At 38.8% G+C, this 25,975-nt stretch overlaps 1 protein-coding gene across 2 annotated transcripts; it reads left to right on the forward strand.

The window, feature by feature from the left end:
- Positions 1 to 12,875: 12,875 nt before the first annotated feature.
- CNDP1 (carnosine dipeptidase 1) lies at positions 12,876 to 24,193 on the forward strand. 2 transcript variants are annotated; one of them, XM_068193717.1, is made up of 11 exons: positions 12,876 to 13,015; positions 13,750 to 13,893; positions 15,139 to 15,301; positions 16,248 to 16,336; positions 18,299 to 18,499; positions 19,905 to 19,989; positions 20,546 to 20,706; positions 22,130 to 22,294; positions 22,479 to 22,620; positions 23,028 to 23,175; positions 24,011 to 24,193. In XM_068193717.1, the coding sequence occupies exons 1-11, from the start codon at positions 12,938 to 12,940 to the stop codon at positions 24,114 to 24,116; spliced, it is 1,482 nt and encodes a 493-aa protein (XP_068049818.1). In that variant the 5' UTR covers positions 12,876 to 12,937; the 3' UTR covers positions 24,117 to 24,193. The 2 variants fall into 2 exon arrangements, with proteins under 2 accessions (XP_068049818.1, XP_068049828.1); XM_068193727.1 differs by having other exon boundaries at positions 22,259 to 22,294.
- The last annotated feature ends 1,782 nt before the right edge of the window (positions 24,194 to 25,975 follow it).

Here is a 25,975-nt window from a genome sequence, read left to right on the forward strand (position 1 = left end):
GTTTGCTTTTGAATTTTAATTACTAGGGTTTATGCCCATCAAAAATAATTATCATAGAGGCACACTATTAGTTTTATTTTCCATTGCTGAATAGAAAGAATTTGGTTGATAAAATGATAAAGTGCTCTGTGAAGCTGAGAGGCTGGTTCTTTAAGTTTGGGTCTAAATTAAAATAGAGGAGGTAGTGAATTGAAATTGTGAAATATTCAGAAACTTGTTTGCTTTATAACAGAGCATGATGGTAAATTTTAATTTCACACACTTTGCATAAGATTATAATGCAAAAATACAGAATGCAATCAGTCTGTTCCAAATAAAATCTTATCTCTCTTGATGGAAATTAATATGTTATCCTGAGTTCTTTAAACCTATCAAGTTAATCTGCAACTCAAAACTAACCAACAGCAAAATGGTATAAAAGCTTCTTCTGTAGTCCGTGATTAGGCAGAATTGGTTACTTCAGGAAATACAGATATGTTGGCAAATGATACATAAGTTTATAAGCTTGGTCTGTCACTCATTTTTCACAGATGTGTCAATATTCCGACTTTTCAAGATGGCAGAAGCTAAGAGTGACTTAGATCTTACTATTAGCAAAGGAACACACCAAATACCAAAAAGCCTGCTCCCCAACCCCCTTATTGCAGTACTTGAAATGTCACATGGATAACATCCATTTATCTTTCAGTTTAAAGATCAAAAATTCTCTTTGTGTTTTTGCAGTGCTCTGAATTTGAGAGCTTGATCCTGCTAAATCTGGTAGTCAGTTTAGGGCCCAATTACTAGACACAGGGAGAAATGAAAACTTCAGATAAGATTACACCATGCTGAGATAATTCAAAAGCAATCAGTCACACTACTTCAGGCTTTTTTATTTTTCCTTGAAATGTGGCTCTTTGAAAACTCTTTATGAGGAAAAGAAAGGCACTCTTTTCTTTTTTTTTTTTTTTTTCCCTTTACTTGCACAGTTCACCTAAAGCCTCAACTGTGTGAGATGCATTATCTTTCTAATATCTCCACAGAGCATTTTCCTCCCTCCCAGGTAAAATAGAGCAAGTCTAGGTAGATAAAAGACATGTTTACTTGTGGCTGAGAAGGCTGCACACAGATGAAGGATCTGACATATCTGACACCTTTGTATTTAGCTGAGATTGCTCGCAAGGTACTAAATGGATGGTTTGGACTGTTTAAATCTGTCATATTCCAGAGTTAGATTTTTCACTATGACTTCTTCATATAATTTCTGCTTTGGAAATGGATATATGTATTGCCTCTAGCAAAATTTTCAGTAGTAACTTTTCCTTTACCCTAGTGAATGATCAGATAGGTAAAAGCAGACTTGCTGCAAGTGGAGAAACTGAGGCTGATATTATAAACACATATGTAGATCTCTGAATGTGACAGAAACTGGGTTCATTTCATGATGGCATTACCTTCAGTCCCCTGTACTGAATTCCTGGTGTGGGGGATTGTGTATGCTCCTCAGTTAGCTTTTTGTTAAGGGAATATCCTTGCCCAACCAGTTTCCCTGTAGGTACTAAGATGAAAACAAACTATCCTAAACTCTATAGCCTTAAAGAGGAAAGGCACATGGCAAAGTTAGGGGACATCAGAATGTGTTTTTTTGGTTCCTATGTGCTTTTCTGCAATCTAAGATTGTTGCCCTGATTTTTAAAAGTGTTAGGTTTTCTTTTATAGTTCTTTTGAAAGTTTTAATGTTCTCATAAAACGTCTTTAACCTTCTAATAATGTTTACATATTTGAAAGTCAGAGTTCCCACACAATTTCATGTATAAATAGAATAGCTTACATATTTCTCTGTGGGTAGAGAGAAATGATTGATTAATCTTTGGACCAGTTGCTTGGAGAGGTGGTAATTCCATCCTCCAATCCATGGTCACCTTTAGAATTCTATAAATACCAGATGTTTGAATAAAACTGTCTTTTCTCTTTTGAACTTACCAAGTACCTGTGTACTCATTTTGTGTCCAATAGCGACATAAGATATTGACTTCTGGCATAAGAAATAAAAAGAAAAAAGACTACCTTTTTTTTTTTTTTGTACTCTAATTAGGAGGCATAGCAAAAGAACACATGTGTTGTGGGTTTTTCCATATAAAGAAGAAATTATAAAAAAATGCTATGTCTAAATTTTAAGTGTTTATGGGCAGTTTCTATGCAATTGCATGTTATAGACTGAGATTTACTGCTGAACTTAACTTAAAGGTATTTTCCAACCTAAATGATTGTGTGATAAAAGGTTATCCAACTCTACCACTGACTGTCCAGGACAGGGGAAACAGTCAAAAAATACAATGGGATTGCACAAGTAAATGAGAAACAAAAGCAATGGGTGTGTCAGACTGGTGAGGTTTGTGATTAATAGTCAGAGTTTGAAAACCTGGTGTTGTTTGTTTAGGATGCCAAATAGCACTAGGGAGGGCTTTGGATGATCAGTTTGGAATGAGTCTTTGGAATGTCTGGGGAGCTTGGAGCAGCGCCTGTAGCAACGCACTGGATGTGGTTCCTTGCTGTCACCAGCTCTGCAAGCCAAGGCAGCAAGCTGAGCGCTGCCCTAAAGCTCAAGCCAGCATGGTGTGCACAGCCCAGCACCTCCTCTCTAAGGTGGGTGATGATAACCTTGTATTTTAGGGGCCTGGTCAGCAAACTCTCACTAAAAATAGTTGAAGCTGAAGCCTGTGATAGTGTTGCTCATCTAGAGCACCTAAAGTCTGGTGACTCAGGCAAGATGTATCCAAGATGCCATTCCCTCCCCAGCCTTCCCCTTTCCTGTCTTGTAGAAAAGGGTACATTGAGTGTTGCAAACAGGGAGAAGATGTAGATGTGGCAGCTTGGTCAGAGAGTGAGAATATGAGATTTGTTTTCTCACAGTGGACTTGTGAGACTTTTTAAGGAGTTGTAGAGAAATGATGATAACTCATTAATATAAACAACTTGCAGGTGGTGTTTTCCTACTCTGTTTTTCTGTTCTTCTCAAGGTCTGTTTGTGAGAAAGATGTTTTTGTTAATTAGCCAATCAAGTAGAATGTGTCAAAGCTGTCTATAAAAGAGGAGGGTTTTTTGTATTTAAGCTGCTGTTGTGCAAACCAGCCTTCTGGTGAATCTGTGTCATTTCTTGCTGAATGGCAACAGAGAAGATGCTTTTTTCCTGGCCACACTGTGCTCTGCTCAAAGACTGGCTTCCAGGCATGGGGACAGGAGCACATGGTGGAACTGCTCTTTTAACAGCTGTTTGTGCACTTCACATTTAATAGCTAATGACTTAAATGCATTTTTAAATATTGCCATGGGACTTCCCCTCTTTCTCTATTTTAGTTCACAGTAAAATTTAATTCCCTCTGAAGTGCAGTGTGTGATAGGGTACAAACTCTATGCATCTTCATGAACTATCTCAAATATTTAAACCAAAATTTCATAATTTAAATAAGGATTTAGGCACTCAGAGTGTGGGATTAGTGGCTTATATCCAAACCAGTGATTTGCAGAACTGTCATTTTCTTAGAAGTTAGGAGCTTTAAAAAAAAATTAGTTCTAAATGTTTGATTTTCTATAGTACTGAAAATAAAAAGCCATCATTGCCTTTTAGGCCATGTCAAAGCACATGCTATAGTTTTGTTGAAAGACCTTTGAATATATGACAAATTTCTCTGCTTGAAAAGACTGTAACAAAGAGAGCAAAAATACTTGTCTGTAGGGAAAGAGAGGAATGAGTAGAGAACTACTTTCCAGAGAAGTTGTAATTAAGTTTATAGCAACTCAATTAAAGATCCTGATCTGCTAGCCATGCATCTGCCTTGGTTACTAGCAGGCTCAGTGCCTGGGCTCAGGTGTTTAATTAAGATGTCCAGATATGAACCAGTTGTCTAACCAAATGCTCCAGTCTTGTAATTATCTGTCTGTTTTTGTTGAGGTGCTGTTGCATTTTTCACAGAAAGGCCCATGGCTGGCATGAGGTTCACAATGAGTGAGTGGTGCAGAGCCCTGGTTCAATGGCCATTCCTCTGCTGAGGAGGGTGCTGTACCCTTGTTGAAGGCAGTGGCACTTCTACAGAAGAGATGTGCTATGAAATAGCTCACACTCCTCCTTAAGGAGGTCACAGTCACAAAGTTTTGCAGTGGTAACATCTGTTAGCAAGAGGCAACATTATTGTGAGTGTGTATATATGTATTCATATATGTATAAACAGTGGGTTCTTTTATTTTTCAGATATTTAAGCTGAAGAAAGCTTATATTTAAGCTATTTTTTTTTTTCATTTCAGCTTAAAAAAGCTTGTGTTTGTCAAGAGAAGAACCTTGGCTTGCTTTGGCTTTCTCCCAAATACACTTCAATGACAGGCAGACCGCAATGGAAAAATACTCCTAAGCCTTTCTTGGAAGGCGGTTGGTCCTGGGACACCCAGCTGAGATGCAGAAGTCAGCAAAGTGACAAACTGAGTTAACTTTGTGGTGCTCCGGACGTGTGCCTTGAAGGACACCTTGCGCATCACCACCTCAGTGACTCGTGTCCTGACTCTGACAATTCCTGGACCTCACAGAAAGGTGGGAGGAGGCAGTAGGAAGAGCTCCATAAACACAGTGCTGCACAGTTGGTGTCAGCTTTACTCTGTGAGCCTGAAAAGCCAGTCTCTGGTGTGTCTGTTTGGCAATGACTATGAGTTATCAGCTGGATAAAAGCCTCACCTGCAAGGAGGGCATTAATCATCCCTAAGCAACACCTATATTATTTGGCTGAGAAAAGCTGTCTGAAGGATATCAAGGTGGAAATAACCTCTTGCCGTCATTCCAGTGTGATTAATATCTGAAAAAAATTTGCTTAATTATTAAGCCAAATGAATTTACAATGTTGCTTTTGGAAAAATAGGACAGTCTCCTATCTCAGCACTCAGAGCAGTGTACTGGCATTGGCACTGGACAAGAACTTGTTTGTTTCTCTTATCACTTAAAGCCTAGAGTGCTTGGAGCTCTGGGTACAGAGAGGTTGCTGAATGAGTCACGAGGTGGTGAGAGGGCTCCGTGTTATTGCTCCTCCTCCACACAGTACCTCAAATCTTTGTGGCCCTGCTCCTGGAAGGTGCTGGGCGTCATTGCTCTGTACAGAGGACAGTCTGCAGCCAACTATCCTTGTGAAGCATCTCCTGCCTGGGTAAGGGGACCTTTTCTAAGTCAATCTCCTTCCACTGACATAGCCAGGTATGATTATGGACATCCAGGTGACAACTACTAAGTCAGGGTCTTGGGGATCTTTTCCTCTCTACCAGCACAATCTCACCCCACTGTTGACAAGCTCTCACAGTGGACAATGTTGCTTAACTTGTGTTTTGGCATCAGTTGTGGTTATCTTGAAGGATGTTGGCTGGGAAATACTCTTCTAACTGCAGTGTGAAGTGAGAAGAAGCCAAGAGGTGGAAGGGCTTGCTGCTGCTACTGCACAGGGAAGTAGAAATATCTGTAGGGAAGGAAGATTTGGGGAATTGTGTGAAAGGGCCTCTCCATTCTACACCAATACTTCTGGGATGCAATAAGTTATATTAAGGGAGTACATTGAGAAAGGACAGTAAGCTGCAATAACAACCAGGTACCACTGATTATGATGTGACAATAGCATTCCTGCTTTTCTGCGCTACGATTTCAAGAAATGAAGAATAGCTGTCTTGAACTAGAGATAGCTCCTTATAGAGTGACAGGAAGCATTGAAAACCATCATATAATTTTTTCTGTCAATGAAATATTGCTCCCAATAGCATATTTCTTACATATTTTTTTACTCAAACTTAGGATTGTAATTATTTAAGATACTCTTTTAATTAAGGTAAAAATTAAAGCATGCTAATTCTGCTGAAGTGAAGGTACCATCACTTTGTAACCAAGTCAGGGTGCTACACTTTGCCCTGAGGTAGTAATGGAAACACAAAGTGGGGGACCATCTCTGCCCTAGATTGTTTACATTTTCAAATAGCAAGAGAAACAGCCAGTGATGCTTCACCTTTATCCTACTGTTTCAGTTCTGCTCTTATTTTCCTTTAATCAGTCTATTTCCTCCTGCTTAAATACTTACTGTATCCCAAAGAGAATATTCAACCAAACTATTTGAGTTGGTTCTTTCATTTCTTGTAGTTAATAAGCTGCCATCAAAGAGTGTTTTTATTAAAGAGATAAACCTGCCTACATTTAAAAATCCTTCTAAAAAATGTTGGCAATGTTTATGATATCCCATAAATGGAATAAGGACCATAACAAAACAAATCTCTTATATTGTGGACCTTAAACCTTGTTACAAGTTATAGGTTATAAAATAAGGGACAATTAGGAATGAAATACTAAGCTATAAAGTAATAATAGCTTTTTTTCCCCCATGGTAGTATAGTTCCTCAGTAGTATTATGTGATAAATAGGCAAATAGTTGAATGGATCTACTAGATACAATAGATCTATTTTTAATCTGACTTGTACTATTCTAACTCAAGAATAACTCCAGTGTGAAACTCTTAAAGCTAAGATAAATGAAGGCAGGATTCATGTAAAAATAAAATTATTTTAAATTAAAACAAACATTGAATTCCCTCTCCCCCCCCAACTTTGCATTTCATTTGCAAATGAGGTTTTACACATTAATCAAATGAAGAACAAGTACTTAAAAAAATGAAAGGCCTTTGTAAGGCTCTGATACAGGACCTGGACCACTCTTATTATGCCTATTATTGAATTTGACCATGTCAACAGAGGTTCTTTCAAAATGGGCAGAGGACTTTAAGGGTAGAAATTTGTATGCAGATATAAGCACCTTAAATTTACTACACGTTCAGCAGTTCTCCTTTCTGCTATGCAAGATGTGGCAGGAAGAAGATGCTGAAGCTATCCACATCTAAGTACAAATACTGCATATCCCACAGTTCTTTCCTACGAACCTTTTTGCCATAAAAAGAGCAAGAGCCAGCAGAGCTATCTTTCCAGGAAGAATATTTTTATACCCACGTTTATCTGATTGCAAACCAATCAGCAGAAAATTTTCTTAGGTAAATAGTTAATTACTCCTCCTCACTGGGCACAAAGGGCAATACCACTTCCTGGGAGAGGGGCTTTGCCTTTACAGAAATGTATCCCTTTTTTCCCACTTTTCAAGACAAAGCAAAATCCACCTCTTTTCTCTCAGTCCTCCAACATAATACTGTAAAGCAGCAACACTTAGCAGCAATGTTAAAGTGCTTTCTGGCACTGGGATTCCTGTTGGGATACTGGAATTCCAGGAGGAAAAAGGAGATAGGAAAATTTCTCATGACTTGATGTGTTACTGATCTGGCTATCCTGATTTGATTTTTGTATGATGGAGAAGAAGTAGTGAGCATCTAAACCCAAAATTAATCTTTAACTTAAAACTATCTCTTCATTAACTGCAGAACTTATCAGTAAAATTGAGATAAAATGCCCCTGTTCTGCAGGTGAAAGAGGAGACCTTTCCAGTTCAGGCTCCCATCATCAGCAACAAGGGCAGCTGCAAAGAGCACCTAGAGATAAGGACATTTTTAAAAATATCATCTGTATTACAGCAAAACAGAACTGATAAACAGGGCCTCACAAGGGTTGGCTTGAGCATAGGCAGGGCTGGTCATTGCTGTTCTCCAAAGCACCATTCAGGCAATTGATATTGCAACACTTTGACAGCTGGAAATAGCACTGGGTGTTGCAGTGTCACCTGCCTGCAAGTGCAGACCTTGCCTATGCTTCCCACCAGACATGTTCATTGCTGTTACACAGTCTATTGATTGGGATGATACTTATTTAGTAATCTTCTACTATTACTTTGTAGTAATCTTTAGCAATCTACTTATTTAGTAATCTTCAAATGCAGTCAGGTGCTGTGAGCTGGCATTTGCTCCCCTGCAGGTGTCTGGATATCTGCAGCTGCTGGTCCTCACGACAACAGCGGCTGCATGTGGTCAGGGTTGGGCTTGAGAACTTCCACGTCAAAAATTGTCATCCTTCTCCTCCTCCAAGGGTCCCACTCAGGTGGAGAGGTGCCTGTGGCTTGATTGCCTGCTTCTACCAAACGTATGCCACTTATCAATGAGTATTGTTAAAGGAAGTTAAAAAATAAACCTATTATCTCAGTTACCTTCCTTGTTGGTGATTGCTCAGAGGGAATGTTCCTTTCAATGGAGTCCACCATTGATTTGGTAAATTCTGACCGCCATAAACATCTTTATCTCCTTTAATGTCAAAGGTACTTTGTTATTTGCAAACCAGATGAGTCCTGACTGTTTTTTCTCTGGGGTGTTTGCAAGCCAGTGTTCAGTTTTCATTGGCACCCTCCTCCCTGCACCCACCTGAAACGTTGTGTCACAGGCAGGGAAGTGCATGCTTCAGGAGAGGCAAGGAGGCCTTCAAAGCATGTTCAGGAGCTACTTCTCAAATGTTTTTAAGTTTAGTTGATATTTCATCAAAGAATCATCCTAGTTAAAGAATCAACTTGGATTTCTTGTTAAATCACCACAGAAAACACTAAGTTTTCTTTTAACAGTGCTTAACAACATGAGAGGAAGCGAGACAAAAAAATGTTCTTACTACTAAGGAACAAAGGAAGAGAAAGAGCACAACTGACTGCCATGCATTATTTCTAAAAATAGGCATACTACATTTTTCAATAGAGCAGCAACTGCTCCTATAAATGACATCAAATAAAATACACTTGACATTGAACGCTGAAGTCTTTGTCTGATATCCCCCCTGAGTTTATCATTCTTTCAAATCATTTTTCCCCTCCTCATGACACTGAGATATTTCAGCCTTGCCTGAAATCTTTCTACAGCTTTATTAAACCGAATCCCTTTTTGATATGAGCTGTTCCAGTTGCTATCCAAATGCTCCTGAACAACACTTTGTGTATTAGTAGTGCATTAACATGAAGTTTCACCAGCTACTCCCCTCCCTCCCTCCTTCTACAGCAAAACATAGCTTTACCTAATTTCTTGTTTGAATTATTTATATTTTGTGCACTCTGCTACTTTCTATCTCCTTACATTCATTTTCCAATCTTTGCCACACTTCCTTACTTTAATTTTTGTGATTTTTTTTATTTTTGTGATATTCTATGATCTTTTCATTAAGTTCGGTCTGTTTTGAAAATATCACCGAATAATTCCAAATTTCTCTAGGATATTTTGCTTGGTTGGTTGGGTTTTTTTTCCTTCATAGCATTTTAGCTTCCTTGTTTCATTTTCTTAAACAGTTAAATGCTAATGAAACATGACAAAGACCTAGGTCTCTTGTCTGCCTCTTTCCAGGTCATTTGCACGTAACTGAGACAAAAAGAGAAAGATATCAGCACCACAGCACACATCCTCTGTAAAAGCAAGCAGCCCTTTTCTGTTCCTGCCATTAAAAGGTACGTATTTATTCAAGCCATGTATTTATTCAAGTGACCATAAGGTGACTTATATATCTATAAATATACTAGTTTTTTTAGAGTGAAAATGCATAGAATACAGCAATATCAAACATTTGACTAGAGGGAGAGTAAATAATATGTGATGGAGACAGTGATATTTAAATCCATTACATGAGCTTGGTGCCTCTAGCAGCTGTGTTCCAGCCTCTGCTATGATCTTCCTTGTTCAAGAGTGGCATAACCAAAAATCTATTTTTTACATAAATGAACCTGAGAAGCCTGTCTAGTTTTCTATAGTAAGGTTAAATGAGGGGGTGCATTCAAGTGGCATCTGTTGTAAATGTTTTCCAAATTGAGGTTTGGAAATTACAAGGTAGAAAAATGGGTGAAATACATGTCAAACTGAGGTATCCAGCCAGCTTCATGGTAAAGCAAGATGATGGCCCTGATGTCTCCCTAGATGAACAACTGATTGAAATCCTGGAATGTCTTGACCATGGAAAAACTAGGTTTCATCCCGCTTTCAGATGAATGCTTCCTGTACCATTCCTATTCCTATCACATTCTTCTGGGGGTGCAGCGCCTTGCACTTTTCTAGAGCCCCTCACAAATACACCTGTCATGGTCCCATCCTCTCCTAGGCTCATGTGGGAACCAGCTCCCCTCTGCGAGACCCAGCTCCCAGGTGGAATACACTTTATCAGTCAAAAGCACTAGCCTGAAGGTAAACTTTGCTCTCTTGGGACACACTGCTGGCTAAAGTGAGACTGAGCAACATGGCACAAGCGGAGCCATTGCCTGGTCCCCCAAAAGTGCACAGTGACAAAAAGAGAAGAAAACAACATAAATGGCCTCTGTGCTCAGCTTTTACCTAATGCTGGTCGTCTCCAAGAACCCTGAGCCCCTTTTGAACGTGACCTGCAATGTCTTGGCTCAGATGCCCTTCTGTATCTGCCCAGGCACCGCCTCAGCAAGTGCCGGTGTCTTGTCCAGGCCAGGAAACTCAGGGTCCAGTTCACCAGGGTCCCGTTACCACCATCCCAGTCTGGGGCTCATGGTCTTCTCTCTTCTGCCCTGTGCAGCCTGGGAAGTCCTTCTGACCATGCCTGTGGTCCACACTCCGACTTCCTATTGCCCTCTGTAAAATGGGCTTCAGTTGACAAATATTTGCAGCCACTTGCACAGTCCGAGGCTGGAAGAAATAGCCAGAATGGGGGTTTTAATTTTATGGTGCTTGTTGCAGAATTCCTGTTCTTAAGCCTTACCTGCAGAAGCTCAAGCCAAAGGCAACTGTAACCTAAATTATCAAAACCTCATTCTCTACCATGTCTTTGTTGCTAAATCCCAGAAGCTGCTTTATCTCATCTAAAGTGTCCAGAGTTTTTCCATGCTTACTTCAGAAATTTCTATAATAATCACTATTGTTTTAGGACAAATTGATGCTGCGGTGACTGGTGATGAAAATATTTGCAGGGGATTGTTGATTAGATCCACCTTTTGGAGGTAGGGTTTATTGTTTTATGGAGAAAACAATGTGAGAAGAAAATGGTACTTTGACCATCACTTAAGGTTGGGGTTTAATATTTTAAAAATATTTATATATTTAAATAAAATGGCTAAATTTAATCTCTCCATCCTAAAAACCACCATCCAAATTTGGATTTTTTGGCTTGGTTAGCAAGTCTTCTCCAAAACAGCGCTTTGCAGCTTCAATCTCCTGAAAAATCAGCATTTGGTCTCTTTTAATACCAGTATTTCCAGTGTTAAGAGATGTCAGGAACTGGACACTGGGAACTATATCTACTGTCAGAGTCCTTCTCAAAGCTTCACTTCAGGAAGTGAAGCAAACCTTGTAACCTTGCTTCTGTGGGAAGGCTGGAAAATGGGGCCCATTCTTCATACAGACAGGCTCTCCAGCCTAAGTGAACAATGCTTTCCTCATCTTGTTCATTATGCTTGAGTTTTCAATCTTCCTTCTCTGTCACAGAAACATAATTGAAATTATTAATATTACCATAGCCTATCATCTTAGCAATGCATCAAAGTTAAGGAGTTATGGATAGATCTGCAACTATACCTTTTGTTACTGTTATGGAATATCTTCAGAAAAGCATTGGGTTTTGACCTTGGAGTCCATCCTATCACAGCTGTTCTGAATTTAGCCCAACCAAGTATTTAGTCATCCAAGGATTGCTCTGCTAATACCAATTCAAGACACTACAGCAACAACGTCAAGCAAACATGAAAGGAAAACTGGAGGAATAAGAAAAACACACTTTAAAACCTTATCTTGTCAAATGACAAAAACTATGGCAGAGAGGTTTGCAGGTACTAAATGAATTCTGCACTTATCAAGTGTTTCAGTAGTGTCACTGCTCTTAATCAACCACAAAAGCTATTTGTTTTCTAAGACTCTCCAGTGTCAGGCTTGTTTTTCCTTATTCATGTAGAATATAGAATGTCTGTCAGTGAATCCATTTTTCTGCCTTCTTCTGGTAGACTTGGGGAAAAATCATGTCCTGAGGTGCAGCATCACCATCTGGGCAAGGGAGGGGATTCTGTTCTATTTTGCACTGGAGTGGCCTCATCTTGAGTGCTGGGGGCAGTTTTGGGTGCCACAATTTAAGAAAGATATTAAACCATTAGAGAGTGTCCAAAGGAGGACTATTGAGATGGTGAAGGGCCTTGAGGGGAAACTGTGTGAGGAGTGGCTGAGGTCACTTGGTCTGTTCAGCCTGGAGGAGACTGAGGACAGACCTCATTGCAGTCACAACTTCCTCATGAGGGGAAGAGGAGGGGCAGGCACTGATCTCTTCTCTGTGGTGACCAGACACAGGACCCAAGGGAATGGCCTGAAGTTGAGTTAGGGGAGGTTTAGGCAGGATATCAGGAAAAGGTTCTTCACCCAGAGATGGCTGGGCACTGGCACAGGCTCCCCAGGGAAGTAGTCACAGCATGAAGACTCAGAGTTTGAGGAGTGTTTGGACAATGCTCTAAGGCACATGGTGGCATTCTTGGAATTGTGCTGTGCAGGCCCAGGACCTGGACTCAAAGATCTGTGTGGATCATTTCCATTTCAGGATAATCTATGATTCTGGAAATTAGGAAAAAGAAAGATGAGTCCCCATGGCTGTTGGTGTCTGCAAGTCTTGCCCCAGGGTTGTCTTCCCAGAACATACAATTTGATGCTTGTGTACTGAAAAACAGATGCAAAAAATGTTTCTTTAGAAAATGTTGCCCCTAAGTTATTTATAAAGCTGACACTAAAGATGTTCACTCTTTGGTCATTTTTTCAAATTTTCTTTCAGCAACTTGATGATGAATCAATTGAAGTTTTTATGTGATAAAATGAGTATACTTTCTCCTGGCTTGAGGAGATTAAATGAGACTTAAATAAGTTCAGTATGTTGTGAATGTCTCTGCTTTCTAGTGCTGAAAAGAAATGTATATTGCAGGATGTCTGTAATGTTGAATTTTATCCTTAACTTTCAGGTAACATCCATTTCAACCCTGTGGTGCTCTCTAAGGCAGTAATGTCCTCCTCATCCTCTTCAGCACTGGAGATGGAGATCTTCCAGTACATTGATGCACATCAAAGTGATTTCATCAAGGTAGGAGGTATATTGCAGTGAAATAATGGTGCCCCAGAGGCCTGGGCTCCTCTGGCAGAAGGAGTACCTGTCACAAAGGTAATGAGCAGAGTTCCAGGTCTGGCATCGGGACCCCTGGGATGAAGGAGGGACTTGCATGGACTTCCACAAAAGACAGGGTTGTGAGCATCCTTTGAGTATATTCAGATAGAGGCTTCATTAAGCCAAAATGCACCTGCATGGGGCATGCAAGCAAGATAGAATGCTCTCTCTCTGTCTGTGCTTCAGAACTGATTTTTGTAGCTTTGATCTTTACAAGGAGAGGAGTCTTTGTCCCATGCTGGTCTGTGTTTTCATTTTTGTCAACTCTCTGTGAAAAGACAGAAACATAAGTTTCAGTATCAGTTATGCTTTGAATCTATGAGCACTTCTGAATCCTCATGAGAATCACCAAGGTAAGTTGTACATAATGCAAACTAGTCAACATCTAGTCTACCTCCTCTTCCACTGGATTTTAGATCCAAGATTGACAATGTGAATGCCTAAATGTGAGCACCCTCCTTGTTTAGAAAATCAGAAATCTCAACCCTGGGAAGACATTGAAGTGATTCTTCTCTATCCTGAAACCTCAGAGCATCCATGACAATGCTGTCATGATTCAGAGATGAAATCAACTTCCAGCGTGATATTTCTGATACAAGGGCCGAGGACAACAACATTCTGGATCACCTAATTGCACATTTCTTCCTGTGCAGGGTCTGAAGGAATGGGTGGCTGTGGAAAGCGATTCTGTTCAACCACATCTGAGGAAAGAAGTAATGCGAATGATGGCACTGGCAGCAGACAGACTTGCAACACTGGGAGCCACTGTTAATTTAGTAAACCTGGGGTTACAGCAGGTGCTTATCTGATTCTTGGACTTAAAACCTCATATCTACCCATGGGTCTACCTATTGCATTCAGTGCTATGTACATGTAGGTTATGACATAGTGTTATTTTTTGAAAGCTGTTTACAAATTTATCAATAGTCTTGTGCCTGCATGATACCTGCTGAAACCAGGTCTGACAACTTGAGAGCATACTGGGAACCACACAGGCAATCCAAATGAATATTGATGTTCTGTGCATAGAAGGGGGTTTGATGCTTTTAACTGGAGGGAAGGAGTTTGCAAAAGTAAAAGGACTGAGGTTTTTTACTGCGGCTCATTTTAAAATTTTTATCTGTAATGAAGCATGAGAACTAATGCATCATTTGTCACTGAACTTACTTTATGAGGGAGGTTGCTTTTACAAGGAAAATGTTGTCAGACAGAAGGGGTAAGCTACCTAGAGCATCATCTTTGGTTTTCAGAGCTTCTGACAAATGATCCAAACTATTTTCTTTCATTGTTGGAAAGCAATAGGGAAGAATTTATCTCTGAGAAACCTTAGTCTCTAATTAACTTACCTTACTGTAGCCATGGGCTCTTTCCTGCTCTGGGCTGTTACTTTCCTAATATAACAGGAATTCAGAAGCTCAATAATAGTAATTCTCTTTTCTCTGATGCTGTTGGTGAGGATTCTGATTCTTAGCACAAGGACCCTGAAGTACAGCAACACTTTAATATTTCAGTTTGTGTCATTTAACAGTTGCAGAGAATGCAATTGGGCCGTGTGGAGCTCTGTTCTGCACAGAGCCACATTAGAGGATTAGCCTTAACCTGTTTTTAAGACAATCTGACATAGCTGCTGCCTCCTGCCAAAACCAATTTTTTTCAGATTCTGTGTTTGAACTTAAATAAAACCCTAAATTAATTGGTGTGGCTTTTGACTATTTCAGTGTCCCAACAGATTCCATAGCACAAGGTAACATCTGTCCTCTACAGTGCTGGGAAGTGAGAGCTTAGTGAGGAGGGCATTTATGACAATAAAATGTTTGAAGACTTCTACAAAGTCCATCAGGAAAGAAACAGTTGAGGAGAAAGATCTTAGTTTCTCTGAATAGGTTAGAACTGGATTCAGCCAGATTTGTGCACCTAATCAAATCAAAGTCAATTGAGTGTAGAAGTATTTTCAATACTAAGAATTCCAGATTTTTTGCACATTTGTACATTTTAGAAGGTTTGGTTTTCCTTAGTTGCCTTTTTCTAACCTTTCTCCACAGCTGCCTGATGGCCAAGTCCTCCCACTGCCTTCTGTGATTCTTGGAGAACTGGGGAAGGATCCACAAAACCCCACTGTATGTTTCTATGGTCATGTGGATGTGCAGCCTGCCAAGAAGGAAGATGGCTGGAACACTGATCCCTACACACTGACTGAAATTGATGGTGTGCATCTTCTCATAAGTTTTGTACCATTATTTGAATACATGACTGAGGTTCTGAGTGGGAGAAGGGCTCCTGTCTACTTAACCAAAGCATGAGGACTTCTGTGGAAATTTTTGGGACGTGTCCAGCAGCTTTCAGCTTTGATGACTGTTCTGTGACTAGTGAGATCCATCAGTGACTGCCTAATATTTGGTGTGGAAATATTAGCATTTGTGGTGGAAGAATGTGAGTACCTCTTAATGTAATTATCCTTCCAGCACAGCTGCCTGACTGAAGGAACAAAAATAATGGATAGAGGGTCAGCAGATAAATAAGACCTCAGAAATCCTGATTCTCAGGTTATAACCACTGAGTTTCCCTTTCTCATTATCTGGGATCAATTCCCAACAGCCTTATTGGCTAATTTTTCTGCCTGACTCCAGTGTATATCCAGTGGGGGTTGCTACAGAAGTTTATACACAGGCACAGATTTCAGTTCATGTACAGTGATAACTGTACATGATATGCAGTTAAAAAAGAAATGAAATACTTAGACTTCTAGCTTCATATTTCTGCCATGGCATTTATCTGTAGGGTTTTTGCTACTTGTTACCTGATCTGAATGGTGTGTCTAGAAGCTGCATATTGTGCAAACCCTCCAGGCATATCTGGTATGAACAAACAGTTCCTGAGAAGAAAAGTGAAGCTCAAAAATTGGCATGTAGCAGAAACCACAACATCATGCATATAAAAGGAGGGAAAGGGGGGGGAAAAAGTGTAGCAGTCCATTGGGAAGCACCTGAACACTCATCACCTTATTTAAAATGAGCCAGTGAAATCCTGACACTTTTGACACTTTTCCCCTCCATCACTAAAGTTTCTGTGGCAACTGGAATTTGCCAATTTCATTGAAGTGATGAGGGAAAATTCAAAGATTGCTTAAAAACTTTCCTCTTTTCTTTTTAAGGAAACCTCTATGGGCGTGGAGCAACAGACAATAAGGGACCAATCCTAGCTTGGATAAATGCAGTGGAAGCATTTAGAGCCTTGAAATTAGTAGGTATCAATGATGACTTCTTCATTACTATTGCTAATTTTTACTATTTAGTATTATTTGTTGTTATTTTTTATTATATCGCTGGAGGGATGTATTTACATTCCTGAGTAAGATCATACCTCTCTGTCCCAACAGACTATACAATTTGAAATATTAACTATTTCTGATGCAACACTTAGGGCACTGGTCCCACTCCAGTAAGAGTTTGTCTTTGAGCATTTCTGTTTTGAACAGTGTGTCTGCAATGTAAATACAGTCTTGCTACCATTGCCCTGCAGAGAAAAACCCACAGAGAAGCATTCAGTATGTATTACATACATTACACAGCTCTGATAATTGTTCTGCTCTCTTGAGAGCTTTTAAAATGGTAAAATAACAGACATTACAGAATGCTGATGACGACTCATATCTGCTGATACATTCTGCTGATCTTTGGTTTTCTCTGTCTATGAGATATCTGAAATTTATGTGTCTGTGTGAAGAGAATAAGCATCTAAAAATGTTCATCCAGAATAGGCTGTTATGTCACCAACAGATCAGATTTATCAAAGCAAATACTTTGAATGGGTGCATTCACCAAATTCAAATACAATCACTCAGAGTCTGACAGATTTCTGAGGTCAAGCATTTGCCCCTAAATTACTACAATGACCAATATAGCCATCTTCAAATAATTTAATAATTTTGGAGTAGTCTTACCCCCAAGGTAAGGGTAAACCAAAAATATATTTTAGGCTTGTAACTGGGTTAACTATCATCCTTTAAGCTGAATTTGCATGACATATCCTGTTAGTGTGATGAGAAACAGTTTTCTGTCTCTTGTATGACATTATGGCACAAACTGAGCATTAAGTCTTGATTTTTTTAAAGTCCCCTTACAACCTTCTGGAAAACATGTTTTTCTTGCATCTATAGTACTAAATTGACCTTGGTCTCTCTTAAACCCTAGAAAACACACATTATTTGCCTAAAGAGTAGTTGTTGTAAGTGGATATGGTTATGGGTTTGACATTTTTCTAGTTTTTTCAAATCACTAATAGCTATTTTGACATTTTAACAAACAAGCAGAAAGGAATTTTTGTCATTTGAAGCCTTTCTCTAGAAAACAGCACAGACCATCAAACAATATTCATTAACAGTTTGTTTCTAAAATTTTTGTGGCTAGCTGATGATCCATCAGTGAACCCATCCATGATGCAAGTTCATTTTATTTTACATATTCGTTCTTGTCTTTAATCTGAGCATCGAATCAAAAGAAAAAACATCTTAAAACCTCTAATGAGAAAATGAATTGCAACAGGAAACTAAGTTGAAATTTATGTCCCCTATGGGGTGTGTCAGCATTTTCAACTCCCACTATTCCATAATAAAAGTTCTCCTAATTACTTTTGGAAACTCATCGTTATCAACCAGTAGGCTTGCAAATTTATGAGTGTTAAAAAGACGATTTTAGTAGAGTCACTGACAACATTATCACCGTGTAAGTCTGTTGATAAACAACATTGGGAAAGCCACAGCCAGTGGCTCCCACATGGGCAGTAACAGTGGAAATGTAAGAGGCAGGAAATTTTCTGTGGAAATGCAATTGCTATTAGACAGTTAGAATTTCCAAAGCAATTAGAATATTGAATAGCACTGGCAGAAACCCTGTTTAATGAGACATTTCAGCAAGTTTTCTGAAAGCACAAAGAAGAAAAAAAGACATCACTTATTCTCCTTTAAAAATGAAAATTAGATAAAAACATGAGGAAAAGAACAAGTTTTTCTGGGAACCTATATGTGTCCATCACTGGCTTTTCTAATGTAGCAAGCTATATATCCTACATACTCATCCAACATCTTTCTTATCCTAACACAATTTGTACAGCAAGCCAGTCTGCTCCTAATTTTAAAGCTTTTTGAAAAAAAAAAAAAAAAATAAATGCTTGTTTCTTACTCAAACTTTTCTAATTTTTATGTAGGCTATGCCAGTGAACTTCAAGTTTGTAATTGAAGGCATGGAAGAAGCAGGATCCTTGGAGCTAGAGAAGCTACTTGATGAAGAAAACCAGGGCTTCTTCTCTGATGTTGATTATATTGTAATTTCAGACAACCTGTGGCTCAGCAACAAGAAGCCTGCCCTTACCTACGGGAGTCGGGGAAACGCCTGCTTCTTTGTGGAGGTAAAGGACACCGGTTCACTCCAACAGAGCCTCTGACAGACAGCAGTGATGTAGCTGTACTTACATCTGCATGCAGAGAAAGACTGAAGGAAAGTTTAATATTTACAAGTACAGAGCTTTCTTCTGCATCCCTGCTGGCTTCTGCAGATTTCCCTCCTCATTTCAGTTCCATTAGCCTTTTTTACTTCCTTTAACTTCTCTTCAATCATTTCTTCCCTTGATCCCTTTCCTATCTCATTACTCTCCTGCCACTCTGCCAGTCTCTTTGCATCCTCCCCTCTGCACATCAACTCTGTTCTCGTGGACACCATCCCTACACCTGCCTCTCCAACTCTCTCCAAAACCATCATTTCTGCTGCTCTGCCCTTTTGCAGCAGATACTGCATAATATAATGAATCAGCCTAAAGGGACTCAGTTTGGTTGGATCTCTGGGTTTAAAAGCCACACAAAATTTTTGTAAACCCTGGCAGGAGTAAATAAAAATGCACTGCAGCCAACATGCTATATTTAGCAGGTAATGTGAGCTACTGTGAAATAAAGAGCAGAAATTCCTCATCTGGAAATGCTTCCTGATGAAACATAAAAGGAATTCAAAGAGAAGATTAAAGAACTTGAGAACTAAAGAAAAATCTGCATTAACCTTTATGTCTGAAAAAGAATGAATTTTTTTTTAACTGAAAGAGCCTTGGAAGTCTTGATTCAATTCTTCTAAGTCCTGGTTAAGAAAAATGATGCTATTAAAACATCAAAAATGATCTCTCCCCGCTAGTAGACAGTTAGCTGTAATGAGGTTTTGAGAAGAATAAACAAGTTCTTTGCAGGAAAATATTTTATGATAAACTCAAGTATGAAAATGTGTCTGGAAAAAGAGCCCATTTAATAACTCAAATGCCTCTATTCTAACGACTTGTTATTCAAGAGATCTATAAATTTTTATTTGCTGCAGTCTTGAATTAAGATTGGACATATATTCTTAATATCAAACAAGATTATTTTTTGCCTTTTTCAAAGAAGATTTTGCATTAAAAAAAAGGGTAGACAACTTGAAGAATTTATTCTCCAATGTTAGAAACAGTAATAATATGCAGATGTTTAATGTATGATGTCTTTAATCTTACTGAAGCAAAAGAGGGAGTGGAGGAGGACCCTTGCTCTCGAATCTGTGAGTGCTACAGACAGCTGAATTTCTCTCTCTTGGTGGTTGTCAACAGAGCTCCATCTTCTCTGCCAAAGCAGATTGTTCCTGACATGATGTTTTCTATTTAATAATTAGAAAAAAAAAATTTACTGTTTATTTGTGATCTTGTTTAAAAAAAAATGGAACCACCAGTCACTGTGGAAAACAAGCACTCACAGAGGAGTAAGGTAGTGAGTGTTTACAAGTAACCAGTGGTTTTGGTACAGGTTGAATGTGGCAGCAAGGACCTTCACTCTGGAACTTTTGGAGGCATCATTCATGAGCCGCTGCTGGACCTGATAGCGCTGCTGGGTAAGAACGCACATCACTGCTTGGGAGCAGCTGGGGAGAGCTGCCCATGATCAGCCTAATGAAGGTCAGGGCCACATTTAACTGTTGTAAGGCAAGTCTCATTGAAGCAACATCCCCAAATTTCCAAACCTCAACACAGCTATTGTGGTGGCAGCTGAGGAAGGGAATGTCTCCGGTAAGGTAAGGTCAGAACTTCAGACATGTTAAGCTGATGTCAGTCACACATCAATTAAGAACATTTAAGGATTACAGGCAACTTTAATACATGCACACACAGCAAAAGCTGACTTTTTAATGCTGCTTTGTATCCCAGAAGGATGATGTTTTCATGTCAGAAGCTGGGCTGACACATCACACACTAAATACAAACAGCAGCTCAATGGTTTTCTTAATAAATATGCAAATATATCAAGTTAGGTGAAGCAACTTGACAGATGCAAAGAGTTGTTAGGCTTAATAATTTGGTAAAGAACTAGGTAGAAGGGAGAAGGTGTTATGATTGCCAAGGGGAAGAAATAGGCTCCCCTTGTACTGATATCTGTATCTTATTTTGCAGACAGCCTTGTGGATTCCACAGGTCGTATTCAGATCCCTGGAATCTATGACAGTGTTGCTGCCCTGACAGAGGAGGAAAGGAAGTTATATGAATCGATTGAATTTGATCTAGAGGAACATAGAAATAACTGTGGTGTGAAGAAATTCCTCTACGGCACCAAGGTAACATAAAATCTGTATGAATACTCAGCAGAAGTAGCTGAGTATTTGTAGCATTTATATATAAATATAAATTTATATTTATATTAATTTATATTAATATAAATTTCTACCTATTTGTAGCATTTATATATAAAGCCAAACTGAAAGATATTTTCAGTCAATGGCAAGCTCAGAATAAAATAAAGGAGCACTGAGAAGTAAAAGGTAGATAAAACTAGTCTGCTGAAAATGTGAGGCACTGCATCTGGGGAAAGTGATCTGAAATATGAATAATCAATTAAAAGTAATGATGCAAAACTAACAGTGTAAGTCTCCCTTCCTTGCCTACCCCTTCTCTCCCCCTAAGCCTAATCAGCCAAATAAAACATGCATTAAAATGCCTACATTTAGGTTACATAGTAGGAAAGAAGTTGTATTCACCTCTGAAAAAATGGGAGGCAGCCTTAGGCAGATATGTTTCGGGTGGTTTTTATTTAATACAGATTTTTATGTCTGCCAAGCCTGCCATAAAAAGCATCTAAAGCTACAAGCCTCTCCTTACCAGCAATTAAAAATTATATCCTAAATAAAAAAAGCAGCAAGTAAGGGCTGGCTTGGAAAGATTTCTCTGCACAAGACTGGCAGCTGGGAGAAAGGAGTTGATTAATTTTTTATGACAAACCTAATTATTGTGGTGTAGGTTCTGCTAACATGGATGCTTTTATTTCCATGAAAAAGCTTTCAAATTACCTAAAGCTAGACAGTTAGAATCAGTAATACAAAAGTATAATGTAACTACACTGTCTGAGTTTTGATGCTTTACCTGTATGAGGATGAATTTATGCTAATTTTATGTATAGATTAGGGTCTAGTCTCATAAAACTGAAGGAAAGCACCAGCACCCTGAGGTTCTGCATGAAGACCAGTTTATAATTGATACACTTCTCCTATTTTCCTTAGAATAATAGTCATAATATTTTGTTTCCCCGCTGTATCTTCTCCAAAAAACTTAGTTACTGAAAATTATAATCTTTCCTATTGTGCTTTTTAGTGTTCATTAGTAGCATTTCTTTACTGGTATCATCTGGGATGTATCTGGCTTCATGGTTTTTCCAGTGACAAATTCCAGGATAAAGAGGCAGTCAGATCAGAAGTTGTTCTGATACTACTTTGCACTAGGAAAATTTACTTTGAAGATTTTGAAAGCAATACTCTATTTTTCTTATTTTTCATGAGAAACTGTTACCATCCAAATCTCTCTATGACTGAAAGTAGTAGTATTTTTTAAAAATGAAAATACACATGCATGGGTTTAAATAAAAAAATCAAATACCTTTAAAATACAGAGGTCTCCAGATACAAATTTTAGGATGGAAAAAACTTGTTTATATAAATTGTGGCTTGTTTATCTCAATCTCTTATATTTTGAATAATTTTTTTAAAGGAAGAAATACTTCTACACATGTGGCGTTACCCCTCTCTCTCTGTTCATGGGATTGAAGGAGCTTTCCATGAACCAGGCATTAAAACAGTAATTCCAGCAAAAGTAATTGGCAAATTCTCAATCCGTCAGGTCCCCCACATGGACCTTTTGGTTGTGAAAGAACAGGTAAGAGACAAATCTTTTCTTTGGCCACTACCATGTAAACTAAGTCTCTCTTTTTACCTTACAAACCTAGACTTGTAGTAAAAATAATGTTTTTAGCACTTATTTCTTTCCAAGAGAAGGAGGAATGTGGATATAAGCTTGAGTTGCAAGATGAAAGCTTTTTTGAAAAGTATTTTCTCTACAGGTGGTGGAACACTTGGAGGGTGTCTTTTCCAAGAGGAACAGTCCAAACAAGCTGAAAGTGTCCATGCCTTTGGGTGCAAAGCCCTGGCTTGCTGATGTTGATGATCTACTATATAAAGCAGCAAGAAGGGCAATAAAAACAGGTGTGATCCTTTTTTTTTGCCCCCCCAGTTCTTAGTGTCTCTGTAAGTGTGCAGGGGCATTGCGCTCAACAATTGGGCAAAACAGATTTCCCAATTCAGTGCTGCAGCCTCTTACCCTTATAAATGTCATTGATTTTGACAGAATAACTCATCAACATCTTCTATACCTCGTTAAATTTTTATATGCTTTACAGGAGTAGCCAAAAGGTCTCATTTAGTTATTTTTGTATTGATAAGAAACCAGAGGTTTATAAAGCAGAGCTGATTTGTGACATCAATTGGCTACACACTCAAACCCATTTCTACTCAGAAGCTCTTAGTATCAGCTCTATGCTTAAATCTATGACAGCAGAAAAAAGCACCTGGATTACAGCTATTTATTAATTAATTTTTCCCATATATTTCAGTTTTTGGAGAAGACCCAGATTTCATCCGTGATGGCTCAACAATTCCTGTTGCCAGAATGTTTCAGACTGTAACACAGAAAAGTGTGATGATGCTTCCGATTGGAGCCGCCGATGATGGGGAGCATTCCCAGAACGAGAAAATAAGCAGGTTTCTTTCATTTGTCTTTTTCTGCTATTAGAGAAGGGGGCGAACTGAAGTCTTTTGGTGCCCATGAATAAGCATGCCCGGAGGGGAAGCTTTGCTGTGCATTGGGCAGCCCAAACCTACTATCTCCAGTGCACTAGTTGCAGTGCTAAGCAAGCAAGCAAAACTCCCAGACTAATGCATACCATTATACATTTTCACTGGGTGTCTACTCAGTCTTTAAATTCATTGCACTGGCAATTTTCATTTCTCTAGCAATGAAATTTGCCTCTGGTCTGAAAGATGATGGCATGAATGGGCACTCTTCCATCACAGCATCTGTTTTGAAGTGCGCCAGTGACAGTTATGTGAGGATTTTGGTGGTTTTCAGTATAAATGGCTATAAAGATTTATTTATAGTCCAAAACTAGAATAATTATATAAAAATAGCTTAAACTTGTCACTAGTGTTTATTGTGGGAGGCATCATGGTAAGCCACTCTTCAGTGTGTTGCCTGAACATTTGTGCAGGTTCTGAGTCAACTCATGCTGAACTCTGGAAAGAGGAGAAGCCTACAATAATTCTTAATTTACTTTTTGTCCCCCCTCATTAAAGCCTCAATGCTGCTGGCTACTGTAATACCAATTTGGGTATGTAAGCCTGGAAAAAAATTTCTGCAGTAAATCCAGAGGATACCAAATTGAAGGATGTCAGCACTTCTGTGCACAGGGTAATTTTCAGGGGTTACCAATATTGCAAATTCCTCTGAAGACTCATAAAACTTGAATGGACTATGTTCCTAATTTTAAGAGCAGGACAGCCTGACAAGACTTCATTGTGTTTCTTTCCTTCTTCACAGACACAACTATATTGAAGGAACCAAGTTGTTTGCAGCTTTTTTCCTGGAGATATCAAAGCTACATCGGAACTTACACGAAACTTCCCACACAGAGACTATCAACTGACAGATCATATCAAGAAAATCAGCAAAGCACTTTCTTAAATTTTCAAACTTACATCAAGCATATAAATCACATATTCAGTGGCTGTGAATTGGTGGGAAAAAAAATAAATGGTGTGCTATTTCCTGGCATACTACTAAATGGCATGCATTTGTTGTATGGTCCATCAAGTGATCTTATCCCTTGTGGTGTAAAATAAGGCTAGGGATAATTAATTCTTGCTGAATGGAACATGTTACATTTTAGTTTTAAACTTCAAGACAAGGGAATTTATACATCCATTTTATCAAAATGACTTTATTTCTGTTTTGTAGTATCACTCTTCATGCTGCCCAGCTCACGTTTCAGAGCAATACACACTGTAGTTTCCTCCTATCTATATATAAAATTATACTTATGTAATTCTTTGAAGAAAGATCTACTATCAAATGAATCTCTTTCCCTGTCCTTCACTGAAGGTTTTAAATAGGAAGTGCAGTGAAATGTCCTTGTTGAGTTTGATGTGAAGATTTGCCTATTATTATCTATTCATGGGTATAATCACTGAGGTAAGTAGAACTACAACAATAATTAAACATTTCCAGGTCTGGATTCTGCCTTTCCTCTCATCCAAATCACTTCTTACTGTGTTGTGAGCAGTTTTAAGAATCACTTAATAATGTTTTCTTCATGTGACTTTCTTTCCATACAATAGAAAGAAATTTTTGTAGACATCTCTTTTGGCCAAAGTCTGTCATCAGAAGGGTGTTTTTCCACCCATTTAGCAACTGGTTCTTAATTACTTTTAAAGCATGAGTTTACATTAATAACTAAGTCAAAGGCAAATGATTTATTTTGAAATAAAAACAAATTAGTTGAGAGCTCTGTTTGCTGTTTAGGCAAAACATCCAGCACAAAGCTCATCATTCAAATTTAGATTTTTTAAACTTTAAAATGTGATTTTTTCTGTAACATAATTAATTCACACACAACCAAACCAATGGAACCAGTAGTATTATCCCTACTATATTAAGTAAATTACATATAGTACTTCGGATCCTTCTTACCTCCCTGCAAAAATCTGCAAGAACAAGGATGTGGATGCAGAGTCAATAGAAGAGAATACTCATACATTCTCAATAAACACCCATTTTCAGCCCTACCTGAGACTGTGAGGCGCACAGTTCAGCTGCAAGAGCGGAGTAAGGATTCTGCCTCTGGCTGCTGACAGTGTTCAAGGGGAAAAGGAGGACTCAGCTCAGACTCTTACTTGGCACTGCTGGCTGCAGAACTGCAGTGTACTCCAGGACAAGGACCAAAAGCCTCAAAGACCAGAAGACACTGGTTTGCGTATCATCAACTTGCAAATAATTCTCTGTGACTCTCAGGTCCCTTCACCTGTTGAAAGCATTTAGGAACCAGCACAGTAATTAATCAGTGTTGCAGGGGTGAGTACTCCAGTGTCTGCACAGGACTCAGGGCAGATTGGTCCATGCTTAAAAGCTATCACACCATAGAGGTACATGAGGGAATTTTGCTGAAATATTTCAAGACACATGCTTGACATAAAACATTGCGATCTCTGGTTTTCCAAGTTACAGAATCACACAGACTCACAGAATATGCCAAGTTAGAAGAGACCCACAAGGATCATCAAGACAAAATTTTAGTCCTGTACAGAATCATCCCCAAATTAGCTTAAAACATAATGGAAAGAAATCTCTGTGCATAAATATTACCCTTTTGGCAGAAGAGTTGAAAAATTGGTGAGACAGAGGTGGCAGATTTCTTCATGAAAGAGGGATGGAGACTGTTTTAGGAACATGACTGCTCTGAAAGACCACTATAATATATGCTGTTTATGTGTTCTACAACATTATGAA

Source organism: Anomalospiza imberbis, chromosome 1 (assembly GCF_031753505.1).
Source record: "Anomalospiza imberbis isolate Cuckoo-Finch-1a 21T00152 chromosome 1, ASM3175350v1, whole genome shotgun sequence".
Lineage (NCBI taxonomy): Eukaryota > Metazoa > Chordata > Aves > Passeriformes > Viduidae > Anomalospiza > Anomalospiza imberbis.

Excerpts from the sequence above, each read along its gene's own strand:
- CNDP1 (XM_068193717.1), top strand. The coding sequence starts at position 12,938 with ATGTCCTCCTCATCCTCTTCAGCACTGGAGATGGAGATCTTCCAGTAC. Across the intron at positions 19,990-20,545 it reads GGACCTGATAGCGCTGCTGG|ACAGCCTTGTGGATTCCACA; the intron begins GTAAGAACGCAC and ends CTTATTTTGCAG. Across the intron at positions 23,176-24,010 it reads CAGAACGAGAAAATAAGCAG|ACACAACTATATTGAAGGAA; the intron begins GTTTCTTTCATT and ends CCTTCTTCACAG.